The 24,823-nt window shown below is 37.6% G+C and overlaps 1 protein-coding gene and 1 non-coding gene across 7 annotated transcripts in view; both read right to left on the minus strand.

The window, feature by feature from the left end:
* Positions 1-23,695, minus strand: part of UHMK1 (U2AF homology motif kinase 1) — an 88,398-nt gene extending 64,703 nt beyond the window's left edge. For 3 of the 6 annotated variants that reach the window (XM_036922848.2, XM_036922847.2, XM_036922846.2), the window contains exons 1-7: positions 23,249-23,687; positions 21,588-21,880; positions 20,810-21,001; positions 18,668-18,762; positions 14,146-14,222; positions 13,896-13,994; positions 10,585-10,673 (exon numbers count right to left, since the gene is read on the minus strand). In XM_036922848.2, the coding sequence (XP_036778743.2) occupies positions 10,585-10,673; positions 13,896-13,994; positions 14,146-14,222; positions 18,668-18,762; positions 20,810-21,001; positions 21,588-21,880; positions 23,249-23,516 (1,113 nt within the window). In that variant the 5' untranslated portion in view covers positions 23,517-23,687. Of the gene's footprint in view, positions 1-46; positions 7,087-10,584; positions 10,674-13,895; positions 13,995-14,145; positions 14,223-18,667; positions 18,763-20,809; positions 21,002-21,587; positions 21,881-23,248 lie in introns of those variants that run through there. The other 3 variants (XR_005032191.2, XR_005032190.2, XM_036922851.2) reach the window with 2 other exon arrangements.
* LOC118930916 (U6 spliceosomal RNA) lies at positions 12,797-12,903 on the minus strand. Its single transcript, XR_005032209.1, has one exon. It is a non-coding gene; the product is annotated as a U6 spliceosomal RNA (small nuclear RNA).
* Positions 23,696-24,823: the final 1,128 nt, after the last annotated feature.

Here is a 24,823-nt window from a genome sequence, read left to right on the forward strand (position 1 = left end):
ACTAAAATAATTACTAAATGTGTAACTGAAATAAAAAAGCAATTGCTTTATTTTTAATAAGCTTTATTTTATCACCCTTATCAAACACATATCAGAAAGCATATCAACAGTGCATTTTATGGTCAGTTTACAACAAAACTGAACAAGGCAATTGTGTTTACAGGAAGTTTCAGCGAGGAACTATACACAATACAGTCGACTGAAACGCAGTGTCCGTACTTTCTAGATATACAGGAAAGTGGAAAAGTAAGTTCTTTGCTATTTAGCAAGAAAAAACAAGTTTAAAGGACTTGAATAGAAATTCGAAATTAGGGATCTGAGAAAACAACTTTTTAGTACTGATAACACATCGACATGTATAGTCCCACTTAATTATTTAAAGAAAAAATCTCACAAACAATAAGACATCACCAAAACAGAGAACCACTGTGCCAAGAAATGCCAAGACCAATATGCTATTTGAACAGCTGGTAGAAATATTATAGACAGCTACTCACTATGTACTGTAATATTCTCGGACTTCTGAGGTGAAGGTAAACCAACAGGAGAGAATACTCCTTGTGACTGGCTTTGGTTTAAGTGATCTTTCACATTTTTTCTAACCACACCTTCTAGTCAAAAACATAGCCATTACCTGTTACAGAGGGAAATAATAGATTTTGATATTCACAATCACTCCAGTGAAACAGGAAACCATAAACTGCTAAATGTACGATCACAACTGGACTTCTAAGAGTGATCAAAAGATAAAGATGGAGCCCTTTCTGGTGGTGGTTGGGGTGGGGGAGAACCAAACCTTTCTACCCCAGTTTGACACTTTTAAGAGGATAAGAGAGGAATGTTAATTTGTTAAAGATTTTTTCAACCAGGAATTAAGAATGAAGGAAGAAATCCTGCTAGAAAAGATATGACAGCTTTACCCTCTGCAAAGTAAATATTCTACAGAAGTGCAGCTTAGCTATTTTTTTTTTATTCTAATGAATAAGTGCTACTTACTCGCGTAAGGTGCTGTAACTGTGCAGCCAGTGCACACTAATGCCACCCACTGCACCTGACGTGCAAAGGGAAATACAGAGATGGCTGAATCCCAGGTCCTTCCTGAACCTTGATTTGCATGTATCTTGATGTATACCAAGTACACAAAAATCCCTGGAATTTAAATATTTATTTCAAAAATATTAGGCCATATTGAATACGGATATTTATTCTGGTTTCGTAAATTCTTATATTAATTTTCTGGGGAAACAGTAATTAGGAATGTGTAGGAAAGGCAGTGTTTCTGTGCTACAAGTACCAGACCTAGATTTTTAAAAATAAGTATCATTTTTAGATCATAAGCTACATGGAAAATTGCAAATACCAGTAGGAAGCCACTTTCTTCCTTTCATATCTCTATTTTTTCTCTTCTTTACTCTTAAGTTTGGCAGACTCCTAGCAATCCATGCTAATAAAACAACACAGAGTGAGATAATTCAAATAACTTAAGGTATTTTGAGTCCATATATGCATGACTTCAAACCCCATATATCTGCTTTTATGGTTCATTGTCCTGACATCATGAATGTTAGTAAGTGATAACCTAGAAGGGAGAGGCAATTCCAAAATAGGAGGGCAAAACAAGTGACCACAAATAATTCTCTTGCTGACCATCAAGAGTTTACCATGCTAACAATTAGCTCTGCTGTTTACATAAGGGGTTTTCAAGAAGAAACAAAGAAACTAACAATTCCAGTTTGGGTTTTTTTTCCCTCTAGAATGTGACTTATTTTCATTATACAAAATAGTATAACAAAATAAGCTCTTTTCTGCAAAACAAGGATTAATGGTCATTTAAGGCAATTAAGATAAAATGCTTCTCTTTGCCTTTAAATTAAAATACTATGAACCTAGGTCATCAAACTTACATGGCTTTCAAAAAATCCATCAGTTTTCTTTAAGATACTGTGACAGCTACTCTTTCTAATGGGAAATAACATTCAGGCAATCATTTTGTAAGTTTCCCATGAATTCCAGCATTTATGGTGCCACAAACATAACTGCCATGATCATGACAACTGTCTGAAAAGCACAAATAAAGCAAATTTGAAACATTAACCCTAATAAGCAGTATAAGAACAATGAAAGTGCTGAGCTGTAGGAAAATTAATAAAACCTTCTTATCAGGAGAACAAAGCTTGCATAAACTATGTATCTTATATCGTGAAGGTCACAGTAATTAACACCTATAAAATATAAAATTCCCTAAATGCTCTCTGGTTCTTTTATAGCCCCTTTCTCCTATAAAATTGCAGCAAAAATAGATAAAATTGTTTACCTCTTCTTAAATATCCATAGTATTTGTCAACTGCATGCCACTGTGTGAACCTACTGCTTATCACACGGCTTAAAAAATAGTGAAAACACTGGGTGGGGTGGGGCTAAGAAAACAAAACCTGATACACCCTGCAGTATCAGGCAGAGAAGTAGCTAACCTAAAACGGAACAAAACAAGACCTTTAAAATTTGGGGTACTTCCAAAACTAAACATCCATGTTCCTCTGTAACTTAGAAAATGTACCTGATCTAAATATACCAGAAGAGGCTCAGCTGAGCTCCATATTGTGGAGACTAAACCATTTTTATATTTATATTCATTGAGAAAGCTTTTAAGTAATACTAATTTGAAAAGACTGCCATGTCAAAGTTAAGATGACTTTTGAGCACCTTAAGAAATGGAAATTATTTGACGCTAATTGTGACCAGAGGCTGGTCTGAACATGACCACAATTGACAAGAAATAAACTGTATCAGAGAGCTAAAGTAATAAGATTTGAAGAGAGAACCATATGTTAAAAAACGGAACTAGATTCAAGGAAGAATTAAGATTCTGCCAGATAAACTTTGGCTTTCCCATCACATGTAATATTGGGAAAAAAACAAATACAAATAGTTTTACACATTCAAAAAGAGGTAAACCAAGGAAATTTTGGACTTTTACACTACATGATTCAATCCAAAGGTTATTCCAAGGAAAAGGTAGAGGTACAATAAATTATCATCATCTGGGAAGCTTTCACCCAAATGAGTTCTAGTATTTTCCAGAAAACACAAGGCACTTGCTTCAAGCTTTGACTGTCTACACATCCACCAAACTAAATGTCATGATGCAATTCCATCTGTACCCTGATCTGAATAAAGCCCCCTAACATGTACCCTTGCATAAACGTCTAGGTAAAACACTCGGTTACTGAGCATCTCCCCTACCCCCTCACCCAGGAACCATGTTATTGTAATTACCATCAGTTACTATGGTACTGATTTTCATTAAATTATAAGAAATAAAATGTCATGCTGCCAAGTAACTGATAGTAGAAATTATATAACATAGGCCCAATAAAGTCAGAATATTAAGATCTCTAAGAAGAAAATAATGCCAAAATCTTAGTTACCTGCATATGATGGGTAAACTGAAATGAGCCATGAACCATCATCTAAGTGTTGGAACTCTGACTTTTACTCCAGAAACATAACTAATGCCATTACCAGAGTAAAAGCCCAGTATAATAACATGAATACAAACCCATGCACAGTTTCTCTTAAGCTTTCTCTACATGGCAGCACTGTTTCGGGCAGCATTCCCTATAATAAATTTGCTCAAAGGTGAAAATAAGTACAAGTAACATGAATCTAGAATGCAAGTTAAATAAAAATTCAGGGATTTTTTTAACAGGGTTCATTTAACATGACTCAGCACTTTCTTTAGCAGCTGGAGTACCAAAAAGAAGGTAACACTTGTCTCAATAAAAACAAAAAAGGATGAGTAAAACTATATTTAGGATTTTATTCTAAAAGTGGCCATAGTTTTGGCTCAACACACAACAGAGAGCGTTTCTTTAAAGAGTTACTATATTTTTGGGCATAAAACAAGGAAGATACCCAGTGGCAATCAATGCAATCTCTTATTCCAAGAGGATAGTTTTTTAATTATTCCTTTAAAACGCAGCCAACAGTCACTTTTAGCCAATGCTGTCTCTTAACTGAGGTGTCCAACCCACTCATTCTCTTCCTCTAAATACAGCACTAAAGTTGTGAAAGTAACTAGGCTAGCCACCTCTCCAAATATGGTTCCTAAGAACCAAAGATTTCCTATAGAATAATCAATTTATGTCTTTTCTGGGCTGAAAATGTACCATGACAATCTCATGGAACAGTAAGAAGAAACTGGGAGGGCAAGAGGGAAGGAAGCACAGATATCAATTTGGGGCAAGAAAAACTACCTGAGATAAAATTTGCCCAAAAGGGTAGGGGTTAAGTGACACAAACCCTCACCTCTTTACCTCACCTCTCAAAAAGAAAACTTCTGGGTTTTTAGTAACTTCAAGGAATCAAAATCTCTGTATATATTTCATCCTAAAAGAATCATGAAAATTGTATCTTTTGATAATATTTGGTTCATGGTAAAGAAAGATAGTAAGGTTAAACTTCTTATAATATCAAAGGAAGGAGGGTGAATCTGCATATGTCATCTTTGGTGGTAATGGGCTAAGAGCTATAAAATAATTTTTATACACGGGGCATCTTCTTTCAATCCTGTCTCTTTAATATAAAATATTTAATTCAATACATAGTTACTCAGGCCCATCAATTAGCCCCTCAGCTCCCTTAAAATCTAGTTAGCATCTTTTGTAATAAAATTACAGTGTTAAACACTACATGTACGTGTGACTTCACCAGCAGGAAGGTGATCAAAGAAGGCCGTGAGATCCGGCAGCGCGAGTCAGCAGCGGACTGCGGCACTAAGCTTAGGAGCCCACTTGCAGTTTATTCCTAAGGATTCTTTTGCACGGGGCAGGGAGGGAATGAGAAAGTTTTATGTGCTGACCCAGCACACTTGTCCTTAAAAAAGAATTCATTCATGTTCTGTGTTCTTTAGTATGGATGGAAGAACGTGGTGTTTTTAATCACCATGGAAGACGCTACATATAAATATTTATGTTTTAGGAAAGCCTAGGTCTCTACAATACTGGTTATAGTCTCTAGAATTTTTATTTGAAAACAAATCAGCTCATCAACAGCTGAAAGGGCCGAAATGAAATATACTAGTGCCCTTCTAAGGGCACATATTAGAAGCTTACTATCGAGTCTTCCCTTGGGGACCACACCACAAGACCTTTTGGCAATTCATAAATCAGCCCCCTTATGCCAACTTTGGCCTTATAATAAAGATTAAGGAAGAGTCCTGAATAATGTGGTAACTGTAAATAACTAAAATGTCAAATAGTAATTGTTTAAACAGAGAATAATTCATCCTCTAAAATGAAATTCTTAATTGGGTTCCCAAAAACCTGGCACACACAGAGAAAGACTATATGAGGAGGCTTCCAGCAGGGAAAGATATAAAAGCATTTTTCTTAGGAAAAAATAAATTAAAATTTCATTTAGGTAAGGAAATAAGAAAAATTTCATAACCTGTATATAACTTGTCTTTTTTTCTTCTGTATGATCAGCGCTCTATAAAGGTTTCTTAAGTCTTAAACTTTAAGGACAATCTACCATAAAGGGGAAGGAACCCATAATTCTAACTCCTAAAGCCATGTAATCAAGCCTGTTCCCTCTGCTCAGGGACACATTAGATTGCTATGAATCGTTTAAGAATTCTTCCCAAGTTTTCTTTTCTATTTGCACCTTACTACAGCCTCATCCTTCTTAAACTCCTTGCAGTCAAAAGCCAGATCACCTGGATGCTGTCCCTTAGCTTCTCCTCAGCTAAGGATGGAGGGAGAGAATGGGGGAGAGAAGGAAGAGGGGAGAGGTGGGAATGAAAGAGAAGAAAAAAGAATCCTTGATTACCCACTCTCTCTCTCTGCCCATTTTTTTCTTTTCTTTTCCCTTCACTGAACATCTAATTCTTTCTTTTTGACCCACTTCAATAGTACACAGCAATGTATCTTGAGAAATCTTACAATGATCATAGGAGATTCAGTACAAAAAGATGAGCTAAAAAGGGTCTAAACTAGATGAAGGATGGGGCACTTTACCTGTAAAGTACCTGTTCTTTGTTCTAATCACTTTAAGAGAGTTTCCATGTAACCCAGTTTAGACTTACTGTTCTGAGCCTCTCAGGAATGAACTATTTTCTCATTTACATTCTATTAGACAGACCAACTCTCCAAAACTTATATCCTAAATCTTATAGATATGAAACAGGTAGGTAAGAGTATAGACTGTATCAGCTCACAAGATTCACACTATAAAGTACACTGACTCGAATTTTCTCTAATCTTTCACACCTGCACACTCATTCAAGCATACATACTAGACATAAAAATTGTGCAAGATCATCAGCTTTCTATTTTAAAAGCCTTACTTAAAAAAAAAATGTAAATAGGCTCACTGCAGTTTTTTTAAAGGAATATTCAGTATTACAGTACTCCTTTAAAAAAATTCACAACTCAGTGTTAAGAACACAGTAGGTAATTGCTGCTTAACAATTAATTACTTAACATTACTGAGAGCATCCGGTGCCAGCCATGGATACCAGCAATAAGGAAGAACCAACCGACAACATGAGGGAGCAATCTGTAAATGACGTCACCAACTCTAACACATTTGTTATTACTCACTACATGGTATTACTCATCCTGGCTTCCTGATCACATGAAATAATTAGTATCTTTTTAGGTACATAAGGAAGAGCAGCGCTGGCCTTACTGCACAAAAAAGGCTGCCCATGTGGACGCTCTGAACCCCTCAATACATAGCTGGGTGGGTTTGTCCTACTCGGTGTCAAACATCTGCAATGTGTCACTGCGTGAGCAATGGCTGCACATTAGTAGGATTAAATAAATGTACAAAGTATTCCCTAAAAATGATAAGGGGGATACTTCTGCATTCAGATGTAGAATACAATAACCCAGGAAATGGAAGAGGAGAAACAGGAAACAGTCCTTAGTTTACTGATTAAAGCAAAGTTTGATACAGATATCCCCTCTTATAGGCACTCAGTGGGTAGAATGTCGCCACAACAAACTTCCCATCAAACATCCTTCCAGTCAGCAATTTCTGAGCAGCTTTGGAATCACCAGCGTTTGCATACTCAACAAAGACCTGTAAAAGGACAGAGAAAACAAAGTAACTTCATGTCCATCAAGACTGCTTCAGAAGAGCCCTGCTCAACTCTACAGTGTACATGTGCGTACATGTATCAACTGGACACCTTGTTACAAGGCAGACTGGGCTTCAGCAGGTGTACAGCGGGGCCAACCCTCTGCATGGCTGAACAAACTGCCAATGCTGCTGGCCGTGGACCACATGTGTAAGCAACAAGGTCTAGAACACTTCCTCAGGATTCAGTTCAATTCTGAGTAACCCATCAAAGGCAAGCTGGGTGAAAAACATACATTCTTTTGCCACGTTCATACAGCAGTGCTCACTAGTACTAGACGCAGACAGGAGACAGGGCCGAACGGCTCAGAGAGCAACTGCACTTCAATGGTGCCTCACAGATAATCCTCACTTTCACCAGTGGAATGAGGCAAAAATACTGGACAAAGCTGCTGAAATGTATACCTACTAAAAGATTATAGAATCTTCATGTAGAAGCCATGACTACATTAAGGAAGAATTTCAAAACTAGGTGATCTCCTTTTCCACAGCATCCTACCTGAGATAGGTGGAGGAAATAGCATAATAATGTTATGTTCTTTTTGTTGCTGTAAAGTAACAGTTACAGGGAGGTGAAATGATTTGAAATGACTCTTTCTCAGGTACCCATGAACTTGTGAACCAGGAAAAGAACTGCCTCCCCGCCTCAGCTGAATGCCAAGTTTGCGATGTCAGTAGTCTTCAAACTGGGATGTGGGCATCCTAGGACACTCAGAGACTTGGAAAGGGATGCAGGAATAGACAGATGTAAGGAAATCCATTTCCAAACCCTCAATTTTCATTTGCACCTCTTCCTAAAATTGGATCTACCTAGAAATTCAAGACACGTTATTCTCTTTCATTTCCCCTTTCATAGGGGCTCTTCTCCCACTTGACAAAGCAGTTATTGCCAAAGTATAAAAACCTCCAAGGCATGAAAAGAAGAGATGATCCCAAATACAGTCATTTTTAAAACAGCATCTTCCTTCACTGGTAAACAAAGCACCAGGCCACATCTATAACTGGTCACTCTCATCCTAAGCATAGATTTCTGTTAAAGATAACATTTGACAGACCTGGGGTATTTTGGTCCGTGATGGGATTTTCTGATGTCATATATATTGTAAAATGGAGAGGTGGAACTGATTTTGCCCCTTCTGTTCCATGACTATTTTCAAACTACGTACTACTCTTGAAAACAAAATAAGAGATCACCCTGAACAAAAAACTGCCCTTTACCCATATGTAAAGGTAAATGGTGCTTTTCAGCGATTCTTAAAAACCCATCCCTAAACTGTGTCATTAACTAGAAATGATAGTTAGGCTGTTGTTCATTTTCAATCTAACTGCATGCAGAAAATGCTACTGATAAACTTTCATGTGATTTCTTTTAGAGGTATCCTTCATATAAGCTGTTAAGACCTATATTACTGAATTATATCATGAAATACATAATAAGCAGTCAGTGCTCATTTCATTCATCTTAAAATACTTAATATTGTATATCTCCCTTTTTACAAAAAATAAAAGTATGCTAGCTATAGGACCAGTTAGTTTCTAACAACACATACTTTTTCATCAAATACAAAAGTTAGACAATGATGTCCAGTAAGAATGAGGCTGATTAGCCTGAATCTTAATTAATTCTAAATCCACACACGAAAGTTCAATGAGTAGACATGCATTTACAGAAGAAATACCCTGCTTTCTACCACACGCCTTGCTTCATAAATAGCCTATAATTTTACACATTACATCACTTTTAACTACATAAAGAGGAAAAATGTTTTTTTAAAACTCATCATGAAATGAAATATTTGAGCTGTATCATTTTAATCTTCACTACTTTTTAAATTATAAGATGCATTCCATAATTTATTTTTCAGTGTTTATATTTAAAAAACACAGTAGTTTTAGTGTTAATTTGAATTGAAAAATTCAAAGGAAAACTGACTTTGAGCTGTGATTCCAAGTTTATCAAAAATTGTTTTCATTCTCCTTTCTTCCCTGAAAATATTCCTCCTGTTTCTCTATTCCGTGTCTTCCATTTCATTTTGACCACTGAGGTTAATTAGAGTCAGATCATGTTAGTCTTTAATTCAGAACCTTCCAGTACTTTCCCTTCCCATTCAGAGTGAAAGCCAGTGTTGTGTCACTGGCCTGTGAGGCTCACTGGGCATGTCCCCACCGCTCTCTTACCTCTCTGATCTAACCTGCTCCTCCCCCACCCCCCTCTCACACTGCTATAGCCACACTGACCTCCTGAGACACGCCAGACAAAATCAGGGCCTTGGAATCTGTTGTTCCCTTTGACTAGAATTCTCCTCCTTACCTCCGACAGATTGCAACTCAGATGTAGCCTCAGTATGCTCCTCCCCACCACCTGCAACTTACCCCAGTACAGCACTCCTTAAACCTCTCCCTCGTAAGCCTTTCTTTCCATAGCACTTGTGAATATACATTATTTTGTCTGTTTTGGTCACTATTGTATCCCAGGGCCCAGAATATAATAGATGCTCAATAAATACTGACTGCCTAGATTATTTACAGCAATAATGCATTTAGTATGTTCCTGACACTGAATGAGGCAAATGCTATTATTACTGGATTGACAACTTTTCAGACTAGAGTGCAATTTACATTTTTTCAGTTGCCAAGAATTTTTACAATTTTGAACCATAAGAAAAATAATTATCCACAACCAGAGGTGATTTCACCCACCAGGGAACATTTGGCAGTGTCCAAAGACATTTTTGATGGTCACGACTGAGGAGGGGAGTGGGGGAAGGCATCTACTGGTAGAGGCCAGGGATGCAGCCAACATACCATAGGGGGTATCACGGCTCCCCCAAGAAAGAATTATTCAGCTCAAATGCCAACAGAGTGAAGATTGAGAAACACTGTTTCCCAAAAAATAAAAATACTACAGATAAAAGAAGGATTTTCTCCTACATGTTTGCCATATAATCTAAAAAGAACTGTGTGATCATAGTTTTAGCCTGTACACTTTACAGGTGGAATAACTAAGATCTAGTCACGTTGTGACTGGAACTCAGATTTTAAGATTCTAAGTACAGTGCACTTTCCCTCTTTCAATTATTTTTGGTGATTGATTCTATTATAATCAGAACCTAACCTAAATGGTTTTCTAACTCTATTTAATTAGAAAAATTGGCCAAAATATTTCTGTAGCTGACTCCAACATAAATTAACATTTCATTCAGTTGGTGTCACCATTTACTATGGCTCAAAAATAGATAATACTTTAAAAAAAATTAATTTTAGCTGATAAGAAAATATATGCAAACTATAGGACTTGTGGGAAAGGTACAAAAAAATCCATAATGCATAATTCATAATCCCTGGCAACATTTTTGTGTACATTTTCTACAAAACTAAAACATTTGTACAGAATTTTAATAACCTCTGAATAATTCTGGAATTACGAAAACATTTGCTTACTTGTCCTCTGCCAGGATTTTCCTTTGGAACAAGCAGAGACACCACTGGTCCATATTTCTGACACTCCTCTTTTACATCTTCCACAACATCTGATTATTAAAACACATAATAATAACGATCTTGATGTAATTAGTAAACATTCATTATTTTTCAGTCTTAAATCATCAAAGCATTTGGGAATCCATATTAAGTAATGAGGTCATTTTCTACACCTTCTAAAATTAAGTAAGAATAATATAAAATCAATACATTTAATAATTTTTTTGTATTTCAAACTTAATATTTTGAAGTTAATATATCAAATTATTCAAAATCCAAAAAAGTAGTCTCACTTTCCCAATTGCTATTTTGTTCTCCTCCCTAAAGGCAACAAAGATTATCAATTTCTTCTGTATCCTTCCAAAAATATTTTAAGCTTATACAAGCAAATATGATCATATATAATTTTTAAGTAAAAAAATCGAAGTCTTGCCTTTTATTAACATTATATTTTTAAGATCTTTCACTATCGTGAAATTTTCCCAATCTGTTTTATGGCTGTGTAGTATTTCACTCTACAAATGGTCAATAAATTCTCCAATATGCCCCCCATTGGTGAATAATTATAAACAATACTGCAATAAGCTTGTACATATCTCATTTTACTTGCATATATTTCTAAGTTGATTCTAGAAATGGAATTGCTAGGTCAAAATTGATATGAATTTGTCATTTTGTTAGAATTAACAACTTGCCTGTCATTAATGTTTACCAATTTAAACTCTTTCCATGATGTATGAGATGTGTTCCTGTACTCTACCCTCAAGAGGGTTACCAAATATGTTCTTCATTGTTAATGTGATAGATAACAAAGATATCACAGCACAGTTTTAATTACCATTTCAGTAAATGAGAATGAAATATAAGTGTGAGGTGTATTTGTACATTCTTTCCTATAACTGTCTAAAGCCTCTACCCATTATTTAATGGGTTGATTTATAGGGACTTGTGATAAAAGCTATAAATATTTTTTCCTAGATTCTCAGTTATCGTTTAATCTTTCTTACAGTGGTTTTTATGAAGGTAAAATTTGATTTATCATTTTACTGTGTCTGAGTTTGGTGCCATGTTCATGCCTTTTGTGCTCCAGGAATGTACTTTTTAAATCAGTCCTGGTTTTTTTAAGTTAAACATTTTTTACCTTTACTCCCTCCCTCTCACCCTTCCTCCCTTCCTTCCCTCTTTTTCTGCCTTTCCTCTTTAATTCCTCCTTTACTTTTTGGAGTTTTTTAAAAATACTTTAATATTTACTTGATTTGGAATTTATTTTGGTCTAAAATGGAAGGTTTTAATCTAACTTGTCCCCACTTACAGCTGTAAACAAACTTATCTAAAACTAGTGTTATTTGACAATGACCTTGCAAACTGGAACTAATAAAGGTATTTAATGGCAATATATTTTCTGCTGCACTTTAGTTCATGTGAGATTCTTAAACACTAATATTTAATAGCAACATTTAAACTTTTAAATACTTGGTGTATTTAGAAGCAGGAAAAAAGTGTTATATAGCAAGATACAAAGAGCAAAGTAGCTTTATTAAAGGTTTATTAAAGAAAGCCCAAGTCTGAGTTCTGTAGAGATAAAATTTATTAGTAGCAGACAGAATGTCATGAAGAACACAGCATGAAGACAAAATAAGCAGTCTTCTGACTCTGAGACTGTTCTTTCAGATAAACAGGCATTCTGAGAAGCTGAGGCTTTCCAACTTAACTATCACAGACTCAAAGAAATCATGTTTTGTCCATTTGTCAGATAACTACATAAAGCTCAGGGTCATAAGATGATTTTGCCACACAAGAGACAAACTGTGGCAAAATTAGCCTTATCTGTAATAATGTAATTTTCTATAAAGAAAATGTTTAATCCTAAGCATCTGGTATTTTAAGTTTTGTCCTGCTTTAGTCCACTCACTATTCTGCTTCCAGAATGTCCTTACTAAAATACAAGTTTGACTATATCACTCACCTAAGACTTTTTAATGGCTCCTGTTGCCTTCAACAAAGAACAAATATTTATTGGGTACCTGTAAGCCAGGGCCTATTTTAGCCCTGATCCTGATGCAAAATCCTTTTCTGTAGTTTATATTCCAGTGTTTGTATCTCTGGGATAAAATCCAAATTTTTAAACAAAGCAAACAAATCTGTTATGTATCTATAGTCTCTTTTTTTTTTTTTTAATATGGAACTCTTCAGGAATTTGCGTGTCATCCTTGCGCAGGGGCCATGCTAACCTTCTCTGTATCGTTCCAATTTTAGTACATGTGCTGCCAAAGCGAGCACTGTATCTATGTTCTTGGCTACCTCTTTAAGCTTTAACTAACTGCTCCCCAATAAATATCCTAAGATACAGCCACACCAAACAATTTGCTGTTCTCTCATCTTTGTGCTACGTCCTCCCCAACCCCTCAGTTTTTAGCGAAGCAACTCCAATTCGTAATGCAGCTCAGGTATTACCTCTGTGGAGACATGCTCACAGATCACTCCAATGAGGTCACGTACCCCCCTCTCTGCCTTTGTATATTACCCTACTTTCACGTTTATCAAAACTGTAATTGCTTGCTATATAACTGTCTCCCCTACTACTCTAAAGGCAGGCAGGGAATAATCCACATTGGCAAGGACACAGCCAGTACTCAATAAATGTATCTTGAATAAATGAACTCTAAACAGGAGAAATGAAAGCATAGGGAAGGACTACCACAGAAGGAAGCTGCTGGGAAATTAACCTTACATTCATTAGGTAAAGGCTCATGAAACCTAAAAGTCAAAAAGACCTTAGGAATTGTCTTAGCTTGCTCAAGTTGCTGTAACAATAATGCCACACACTGAGTGGCTTAAATAGCTGATATTTAGTTCCCACATTCGGAAGGCTGGAATTGCAGCACTGAGGTGAGGGAGATTCAGTGTGTGGCGCAGATGGCCACCCTCTTGCTGTATCCTCGTAGTGGAGAGGGAGAGCTCTCCTGTCTTTTCCTCTTTCTATAAGGGCATTAACTCCACTCTGAGGGCCCCACCTCATGACATAATCCAACCCTAGTACCCCGTAAAGGCTTCAAGTCCAAATACTATCACATTGAGGAGAAGGGCTTGCCATATGAATTTTGGGGGAACACATTAAATCTATAGCAGGAACCAAAAAGTGAGTCTTTTAGAGATCATATAGTTCAATACTGTCATTATATAAATTAGAAAAACATGAGAATTTTATGAGTTGATAGGTCTATCCAGACTTATTCAAGGAAGACATCAAAACATAATTAGGAAGTATGTACCTTCATATTCCTCTTCGTTCTCCAGATAATCGTCATCCAGCACGTTCAGCAGCCTTAGCACTGGAGTCGGGAGCATCACCAGATCTTCAATGTGAGGGGCTGCAAAAGTTCAAGTTAACATGGTTAACTGTAAATGTTCCAAGATCTATTGATTAACACCAGGCAAAGGAGCTTGGGAATATAAATTCGTTCTGATGCCTTATTTGATTGTCAAATGACCAAGGAAAATATAAAGACGTATACCACTTACCAAAAGGAATGCTGAAGAATGGACTGCACAATGCCATTTCAGCAGGAATTCGCCTGCTCGGATCATCATGAAGCATGCTAAGACACAAAAATAAGTATCTTTACAATTACTGCCAAATCTTGTGAAAATACAACCCAAAAAGAAAATTAAAATGTCTAAATATTCATCTAAACACTAATTATATTAGCATGATTTACTGAATCTACAAAGAATATAAATGCTATTTACGAGTAAATGATTCAATAAATCATGATATATACCTATGTTACAATATCACATTTTAATTTTAAATGTTTCTGATTAATAAATACAACATGGGAAAGTGATCCACAGTCTACAACATCAAGTGAAAAAAAAAAGCTAGACATAGATTTGGGGTAATCCAAATTAAAAGAAAAAAGATATTGGTAAAATGGTTTTTGAATTCTGTCAAATCCCCCTAATAATAGAGCAACTTGACAGCAAAATCAAAAACCCATGGACAACATGTACAACAAAACTAGGCAATCCTAATAAATGCCAAAATACAAGAAGCTAGGGAGAAACCATCAAAATAGTAGTAAGCCTTTCACCATATTGGCATCTGTGTGGAAGGAAGCAGAGAAAAGCAACAGCTGATCTGATAAACCAGAGAAAAGAATAACCCAAAACAGCCAACAGGTACTCACTGGAAAGCACAGTAAGCCAGCTTGAGAAAAGCAGCTAAAACTACAAGAGCTTATATACATCCTCATTCCAAGGGTCACAAGGGGTCTAAGATAGGAAGGGGTTGGAATAATCTAGACACTATGACCTCTCAACACTAACCAGTTGAAGCTCCATCCCAGGGCAAAGTCCCTGCAGAAAAAAGGAATCTTGGAACTAGAATCCAAACTGAGCAGGAATGAGTGAATAAAAATTGAGAGAAACACACACAAATACTGGGAAAAAAGTAGTGGAGGGCAGAAGCAGATCTGAGGGAAAAACACCTTTTTTAAAGCATTACATAGTAACAAGAGAAAAAGGAGCCTGTATAATTGGAAAAGCTATCCCAAGTACACCTTCTTTTATAAGCTTAGGAAATGAATTTCATACAAAAACAAGCCACACAAAAAGCCTTATACAAAGTTATACCAAAAAAATTGCAAAATTACATCCCTCAGACAATGAATGTATGCCAGAAAAGACATGACCACAAGACAGACGGACAGCATGACCCACCATTTCAAAATGACCTGAAGATATTTTTTAAAAATGATACAAGACATAAAAGAACAACATCAATCAATATTAGGAAATCTCAGAAAGTAGATAACAGAACTCAGGAAATAATTAGAAATGTATGAAAAAAATCATTTCATAAAATAAGATTAAGCTAGAAGAGATACAAGGATGAATAAACATGAGATAACGTCTTAAAAGTAAAAGGCAGAAAGGAGGAAAAATTTTTTAAATCAAAAAGAAATAATTAGGTAAAAAAGATTCAGAAGACAGTGACAATATTAAATAGAGTCAAAGAAAATCCCATCCATGGAGAATAGGAGTGCTCAAAGGAGAAAACCAAAGCAAGGGAACAGAATACTAAAAATAAAAACACTCCTAAGACAAACAAAAGTTCTGAAATTACAAATTTTCCTGACACTATAGACCCAGTACAATCAGAATCAAGATATATTCTGCTAAAAACCACTAGATTTTTAAGAAAAAGATGAGATTTTGGGGGCATCTGGACAAGAAGTCCAAGTGAATTTTAATATAAAGATAACTGGTCATTAGACTCAACAGCAACAGCAGATGCTAGAAGAAAATGGAGTCATATATTTAAGACACTCAAGAAAAATGTACGTCAAGGATTTTTATGTACAGATAAACAGACCTTCAAGTATAGTAAGCAGTTTATTATTAGCATGCAAGAACTCAGAGAATATTAACCTTATGATCTCCTAGAAAACAAGCTTCAGCGAACTAAAATGATGAGAAGACATCAATACAAGGACCAGTAGTGAAGATTAAATACATATTCACATGCAGAAGTAAGATTAAATGAGAATGTTAAAACAGACAGCGCTTAACACGTAACAGTTATATAATCTATTGATGCAGATACAACTATATCTAAAATGGGGGAAAATAGGAAAAGCACATGCAAACAAACTTTTCATTAGTCTTACTACAGTACTATTCTGAGACTGTTTTATCATAATATGGAATAAGGCAAATGAGTAATTGTGAAATATTCTAGTTCTGGCATTGTCTTTGTCCTGAAGAACCAGAATTCTTGACATCAAGGAAGGAGATATAAAATAGAAGAATGGTAAGTAAAACTCTATAGTCTGGAATTTGAATTAGAAATGTCAATATGAACTGTGACTACTTAAAAGGCCTAGAAACAAGACCATCCCGGTAGCAATGAATATTCCTAATACCCAGATTGTGGTTTTAAAATAAATTTCCTACTTTAAACCAGGTTTCCTGGAGAAATGGCTAATTCCTGGTCTGTGGCAGGAAATGTAAAGGATGACCCAGGAAAATCTCGTCCTAACACAGCAAGGAAGCTGTAAATGATACTCAAGGACTGCCAAAACCACCTCACAGCACCTCACACTCACCACAGGAGGGTCGATTCCAGCCTCAATTAAGGTAAAAACTGCAAAGGACTGAAATATCTAAAATACATCTCAACCATGAGTTAATAACCCTTGGAGCTTTCAAAAGGGGATGATCCCCCTTTGAAGGATAACAGAAAAGTCAACTTATTATGAAAATTAGTAAATAAAGCAAACAAAGCATTTACTCTGTCTTTGGTTAACTAAACGAAGAACAAATGACAGAATAAGATCACCATTCTACAACTCCTAACAAAGTAATGGATCTAGGCAATGAGTATTAACAGCTGCCAACAAAACAGAGGTATCTACACCATGCATCTCCTTATAAAACAACATAATACTATATATAGTCTTGGGGGAAAAAAAAAATCAAACCCTCTAGATACAACTACCAATTAACAGGAAATAGAAAACCATGTTAAACTATACTATGATAACACAGTCACCAAAATGCAGACTGTGGGCCACTATACTGAGCCAAGAACCCCAGGTTGTTCAACAAATATGCAAGGGAAAAGGAGGGCAGGATAGGAGCTGGAAAGGGACCTTTCAGATTACAAGAGACTTCAAAGGGATTCTTTATTTTTAAAAGAGCAACACTAAGGCTTAATGTTTAAGGATGCACACTTAGCTAATAAAACTACAATGAAAACAAGGAAATAATTACCATACAAGTCAGGGCAGTGGTTAATTTTAGGGAGGAAGAAGGGGCTTGAGATTGGGACAGGGTGAATAGAGCACTTCTGCAGTAGCTGGCAAAGTTCTATTCCTTGACTTGAACAGTGGATACAAAAGTATTCCTAAGGATTAATTCAGCTTCACATTTGTTTTCTGTATCTGGGTTTAATTCTACAACTAAAAAAAGGTTCAAATAATTTGCATGCATTTTTAACCAAGTCAGTATTCGAATTTAGACGATTTGACTTTCAAGCCAGAATCCATTATATGATCTTACCCTGCCATCTTCTCAATGTAAAATGCAACTTGTAATATCTACTACCAATCAGATACTAAACAGCTATTTAAAATTAATTTGTAAAACACATACACACAGTGCAAGTAAAACTGGCGAGATCTGAGTAAGTTCAGTGGATGCAGTGTCAATTCCTGATTCTGATACTGCACTACAGTTACGTAAGATGCCACCACTGGGGGAAACCAGTGAAGGGCACACAGACACCTCTGTGACATTTCTGCAATTTCCTGTGAACCTACAATGATTTTTTCAAGTTAAAAAAAAATAATAATTGAAAGGTTTATAGAGTCAATAATCCAAAGAAACAGTAATATTCTGACTTGCTCAAGAAAGCCACCCTTTTGCAGCATACTAATTATTTTATTCATTTCTGGCCCATAATGCTAGAAATGTAAAAGATCATTACTTGCTAATATGCATTATTTATTTTTAAATATCCAGTGTGTTTGGATCTACTCAGAAATCAGAAACACTGTATCTGTCCTCAGAGTTTGAAATAATGGCAATTATTTAAAATATAATATATAATTACCTTATTTTATACTTTCTTTGGTAGTCCAAAAGCAAATTCAGTCTTTGTTAATAAAGACTCAATTTAAAAACCTATATTCCATCAAGTATATAGAGCTACCAGAGCTACAAGAGGCCAAAGGCCCAGTGGCCATCACCTATCTTCCAGTGAATCAACAGCTACCAGGAAGAGCCTAATGTCTGGTACTCACTACAAACAAACAGACATTCCTTTGAAAATAATTTTTAGTAAAATGACATGATCACTATGTTTCTTACAGGAAGCTAGCCTGTACAGGGTATATAACTTAAGATTTTTATTTCTAAGGAAGCAAAACCTGAACATGATCAAACAAACCAGAAAAAAACAGAAATACATTCAGTAAAAAAATAAAAAGCTTTATATAGTAAATGAATGCACAGCATGCTTAAAGTACACGTAACGTACCTTTTGATAAGGTCTCTTAGGTGATAGGCTGGAATTGCGGCATTCACCACTGCTTTACTGGCAAATATGTGATCAATAATAGCAGAACTGTTTGCCTGCAAAGGGGGAGAAAAGTCTTCCTTTGATTATTCAGTTTCTGTTTACTGAGTACTAGGCACACAGCACTGTACTATTTGGAAGTAAAATGAAACAGAAAGCATCCTCTTCTGAGAGCTTATAATCTTAATAGAGAAGATTATGTGTAATTTTAAGCTTCTAGAAAGGAGAAACATTATTTCTATATTCTCAGCACCTAATATAGTACCTGGTACTCTATGAACATTTTAACAGATAAAGAATAAAGAAACAAATACCAAAGCAACCACATAAAAATGTAGTTTGAGGCAAAGTGAGAAAATGAATGTGTGATAATTGATTCAGAGCATCTTAGTGATGAGTTTTCAAGTAGAAATAAACTATCAAAGAGAAATAAGGCAGTTTTAAAAATTGCTTTTGTCCTCTTATTCTTACTCTGAATCCTATGGAACATAACATTTTCCCCCTGAGTACTACGCTACCTCGGAATCTGGAAGTGTGTACATGAGTGAAAAGACTCGATACCATCATTATCACTCAAATTTACTACAGGCCACACATTAGGCCGAGAACTAGGTATCATTTCTTTTTTAACCTCAGTACTCTTATGATACACATGCTATTATTGCCCTCATTTTACAGAAAGTGAACTGTGGTCTAATGAACCTGAATAAATAATTTAGTAAGAAGTAAAGGCAAGACATGAACCCTAGTAGTTTGATTTCAGAGTCTGTGCTTGTACTCACTTGGCAATTTGCTTCCATAAAAGATGACAAAATGTGGAATGAGTGTTTATCTAGAGAAGTGGACACCGAGGACTCCATTAGTGTACACCACACCTCCAAATCTGCCTGCATGTGCCCTAGCTCTGACCTAGTTCTCGTCGGTCAAGCAGATACAGTCCAAGGGGCTCAAAGACAGTCAAAGCTAATGTGAAAAACTGATCTGTGTTTGCATTAGCACTAGAGAAAGAATCCTTAGGCCTCGGTTGTTCGGGAGAACCAGTGATAAAGAATGATGTGGTTTTACTTGCATGGAAGCTTTTATGTTTTGCCCAAAGTAAGCATTAGGTATTCCCACTGGGCTATTAAAATATTCCTTCTGGGAAGACTTCCAGAAACAGATGACTAGGGATTTAAAAGAAATTAGACTCTATATGATATAATATATATCAGATGCTCTAAACATCAGATAACTTTATATCAGATGCTCAAAAAAACTTAGTATCAAATCCATTAATTGCTAAACATTGTTATTTATCAAACCTCTAGCCTGAATGATACTGATATCCACTGAAGCCCCACAATACATCTCAAAACATAATGGTAGTTTATTCCTAACTTATGAACATACAAAAAGTTCATTTCCCATGTTAGAGATTTGGAATTTAGAACTCATGTAGCCAATGTTTTAAGCAGCACTTACTTTACCAGGATAGTTCATATATGGAAAATACATAAATATGAAGCACTGAAGAACTGAGGACAGAACACTAAACTCTTGAGTAGCCTGGGCAGAATTTGGAGCCCAGTTCTAGAACACCCAGCTCTGATCTGGAGCAAGTGGCATTACCTATCTGTGCTTCCAATTTCTCATTTGTAAAAGAATAACCAATATCCACTCCAATGATCCTCATAGATTAGCTAGGAGAATTCAGTGAGATTGTGCCTTAAAATACTTTTAACTGTAAAGCATTATGTAAAGCATTTAACTTAGTGTTAATTATTTAAGAATAACAGAACGTATGAGTAATATGTTAGAAGGTGGTATAACAAAAATACGAAACAAAAGAAAGCACTTTTGATTCTTTGGGAAAGTGTATTCATTCAAACATTTTATCAAGCACTTACTACATACCAGGCCACCAGCTAGGAACTGTGAGCATGCAACGCTCACTAGGCACACCAACAGCTAAGGCAGTGAGCAGTAGCTTTTAAGGTACCAAAAATGCAGAGAGAGGAGGACGGAGGAGACGAAGCAATCAGAGTCCTCCACAGAATCACTGTATTATTTATTACCCTTCGATTGGAATTAAGGACCCCAAAGCAAAGCACTGGTGCAGTTTACCTTCCATTCCTGAGATCTGACTGTATGTTTCAGTTTCATTCCTGAGAACATTTCCAGTAAAATGATTCCTAGGCTCCAAAGATCGACAGCTGAGGTACACTCTGTATCACTCTGCAGGCCGGCCTGGGCCAAGCAATTCTGCAGTTCTGCTTCTGGAGCCCGGTACCCGTCTGTCTGAATATACTTTACATCCTAAGGGAAATGAGTGAATATCACCACCAACAGAAGACTGATTCCTTTCCTTCCATCTCTGCAGTGTATTTACTTCTCTGAAAGTGTAGTGTACCACTGCCAGAAATGTTTAGTCCTCGGCTACCATAATTCTTTGGTTCATTACAGGGACAGTTCTCACAGGCAAGCTGTATACGTTCCATAGGGCTGCTCATTTTTTAAATAGTCTCTTGCCAGTTCGGCACTGCTGGTAAGTAAGGCCACTCTGCGAAGAGGTGACAAACCATGGAGAATGGAGGGTTGCCTGAACTGTCACGTGTGTCCTGCCATGAGATAGTGCCCCAACATTCAAGACACCCGGAATGTAACAAAGCAATTAAACAAATGCTCAAAGATTAAAACAGCATTCTATGTAGATGAAGTACTCTTAAAAATTTCTGAGCCCTCTTTATATCAGCTCCCCCAACCTGACCCAGACATATATCCTTTTTACCTGGTGCAATGCAATTCTTTTCATTTCCTTCATTCCCCAGGCATTTCAGTATTTCAGATAGAAATCTCTCTTAAGTCTCTACTAAAGCACCCCTGTTATTGAAGTATTTCTTACCTGATTGCCTTCTTTGAAACTAAGTCCAAAGTCAATGAGTTTAAAACATTCATTCTCTGCACTCCACAGTATGTTACGTGGTTTGAGGTCTGCATGGACATAACCCTCATGATGAAGAAAAGCAAGGGCTTCCAGAACATCTCTGGCACAATGCTGTATCATCCACATGGAACAACCCTGGTGACTGGAATATAAAAGCAATTCCGAAACACTGACATCCAGGAGTTCAAGCAATAGACAGCGTGATGGCACATTTGGAGAGAAGTGGATTGTAAAGACTCCATACAAAGTCACTAGAAAAAGAAATGAATTATAATACTAAAAATCAGACTCCGAATAAGATATTATTAAAGTAGGTAACTCTGTAGTACAAATTTGAGTTAGTCTAGGTAAGGATAACTGTGATGAGCAATCAAGCTCCCACTGTAATTTATTTCTCCCATGAATAAGACTTTTTGGCAACTGGGTTATTTTAATAAAATAAGATGAGACAACCTTCAACAGCTGATTACTATTCAAAGATATTAAATATGGCACAATAATTCAAACTGTGTTTCGCTAACCACTCAGTGGTGGGTGAATATGCACTTTAGGTGCCAAGCAAAAATGATGGGAAGTAAAAATTCAAATAATAAGTACTCTTAAGATGAATGTCACAACGTGCAAAAACAAAACTGAAGATTGGTTCTTGATCAAAATAGTACTCTATAATCTAAATATTAAAAGAAGAGCTAAAGACTTTCAAGATGACATTTCAACTTAATCTTGCAGAGATTCATCAAGTCCTTAGGCTTGCAAAAACTGCAAAAAATTTCCCTCTTAAATGCCAGCTTATATAAACCATTTAGAAGCCTTAAAAAAAAAAAAAACAGCAACACTAGTGTTAAGAAATTCTTTGTCAAAATGGTAATACGAACAGGGCCACTCTTCAAATTAAACATGGATTATGCTTGCAAGGAAGTAAGACATTTCTTTACTAGCCAAGGCTATGTAACTAATTCTAAGCTCTTGGTGTAATGACAATGAACACCTTTCATAGATCAATCATCAGTCCTTATTATATATGTTTTATAATAATATATATGGGTGTATAAATAGTTATCTTAGATGTATCTTACATTCTGAATACCTGAATCATGAAACAGTCTTAAGCAGGGTGAAAGCACAAAGTGTTCCAAAATTCACATTTCCATAAAGACTCCAATGTAATTAATACTGAGTCATTTCTCCCAAATCCATACTAAATATGTATCAGGTAACATCTATATTTGATTAGCACTGATATCACAAGCCCTAGAAATAGTTCACATTTTTTCACTAGCACGCAAAGATTCAAAAATTTCCATACAAGATATGACAATCTAGCAAAGATGCATGCCTCACTTCACCAGAAAAGATAAAATCTTCATGCTAATACGTGCGGCCTTCTCCGAGCAGACCCGAAGCAAAGAAGAACTTACTAAGCATCTACTATGTGACACTGGGCAAAGCAGAACACCAACTCCACGCACTGCAGACAGTGATGGAGTGAAAGGGGGATGGGAAAGGGGCCCGGCTGGGGTGACAACGAGACGGCGGGACCGCTCCTTCCGCCGGGCTGAGACGGAGCGCATGCTGGCCTGGGACCCGGGCGAGAAGGGAAGGGGGACAGCGGCAATTACCGATGTTCCTGTGACCCTGCAACCGCTCCAGCGCCGCCCTCTCTTTGCGGAAGCCGTACTCGGCGGCCGAGGCCGCGGCCCCGGTGGTTCCCGGAGGTAGGAACTGCTTGAGGGCGCCGGGCGGCGAGCCGGGTGTGCCGCAGCAGCGCACCCGATACACCGAGGCCGAGGAGCCGCTCCCCAGGCGGCTCTGGACCTGCCACAGCCGCCCGAAAGCTTCCAGGAACCGCGGCGGCTCGGCGCCCCACGCGCAGCCGGATCCCGCCATCGGGCTGGACTGAGGGCACCGACACGCGAGCTGACACGACGCCCGGGGCAGGCCGGCAGCGCCCGCGGTCACATCCCCGGCCGCCGGACCCGCGGCTCCGCAGGGAGGGGCCTGCCGCCGCCTCACCGACTGCCGAGCGCTCGAGCCGCCATGACACCGGAAGCCGCGTGCGCCCGGGCCAGAAGCCGGAAGTGGGGGACTAGCCAATCCTGCCGGCTGGAGGGGGCGGGGCCTGGGGGCCTGGGTTCCGGAGTGAAGTAGGTTTGGAGAAGAGGGTTGCGGGCACCGGATGAGCTGTTTCCTTGCGTCGCTATTACTTAAGTCCCGATGCTGACGCTTCCACGTACGCCACCTGAAACTGGGCCTTTTTCTTGTCGAGTCACCTCACCTCACGCCTGGGAACCCAGGGAAATAAATCCCTGCCTACATTCTTCATGGACGGGGCGCCAAGGAGCTACCCCTGTTATAACGGAAAGGGTTTACCACCCCCTGCACGGCCGCGGCCGCTAGGAGCCGTAATTATGGGTGCCCAGGCCCTTGTGCCCTTTGTCCACACGGCCTATTTCTCACGGAAAAGCACCCCCTCTGGGCAAACATGGGTCTTTTACACACTTTCATTGTTCATGAATTCATTTGATTCTTGTATTCATTCAACAAACGTCCGTTGAGTAACTTGCAGCAAGTAGGAACCCCAATCCACAAATGAGGGTGTGTGGTGAATGTAGTAGCCTTCCTTATTTTTCTGTGATTCAACTTTTTCTATTTCAAACTCCACTCAGATGGGGTGGCAGAAATTCAGTGGCAGATCGTTTGCTCCCACCTCCATTTCCTAAGGTTTTGCCCCAGTTCCCAGGCAGGTGGGGTAGCTTATAAAATGCAGAGAGAAGAGGTTGAGGAGCCATCTGCTTTTCAGTATCACGGGTCAGCATCTTGTCAGGGTGTGGCCGAGATATGCCTTATTGCTGCCTGCAGGCCCTCTCGGGGTCTGGAGTAGGCCCTACTATTTTTATCAGGCATTTTTCTCTGTGTCTGAAGTTGATACTAATCTCTTGAGAGCTTTGGGCTATTGGAATACAAAACAAAACCAAAAACCAAATATAGGCTCCTCTAAGGCAACGTGCATGCATTTGTCTACTTGCATAAGGGAAAAAGGCCCAGTGGAGGCATTTCGGAGTGGGCAGGAACTTAGGTCCTGGGGAAGACATGAAATAGAAATGAACTCTGATTTCAAGTAACGTGGACTTGGTAGAATGAATTAACACGTATATTTCATTATGATCCAAGGTGTAAAGGTACAAATGCTCTAA

This window comes from Manis pentadactyla, chromosome 19, assembly GCF_030020395.1.
Source record: "Manis pentadactyla isolate mManPen7 chromosome 19, mManPen7.hap1, whole genome shotgun sequence".
Lineage (NCBI taxonomy): Eukaryota > Metazoa > Chordata > Mammalia > Pholidota > Manidae > Manis > Manis pentadactyla.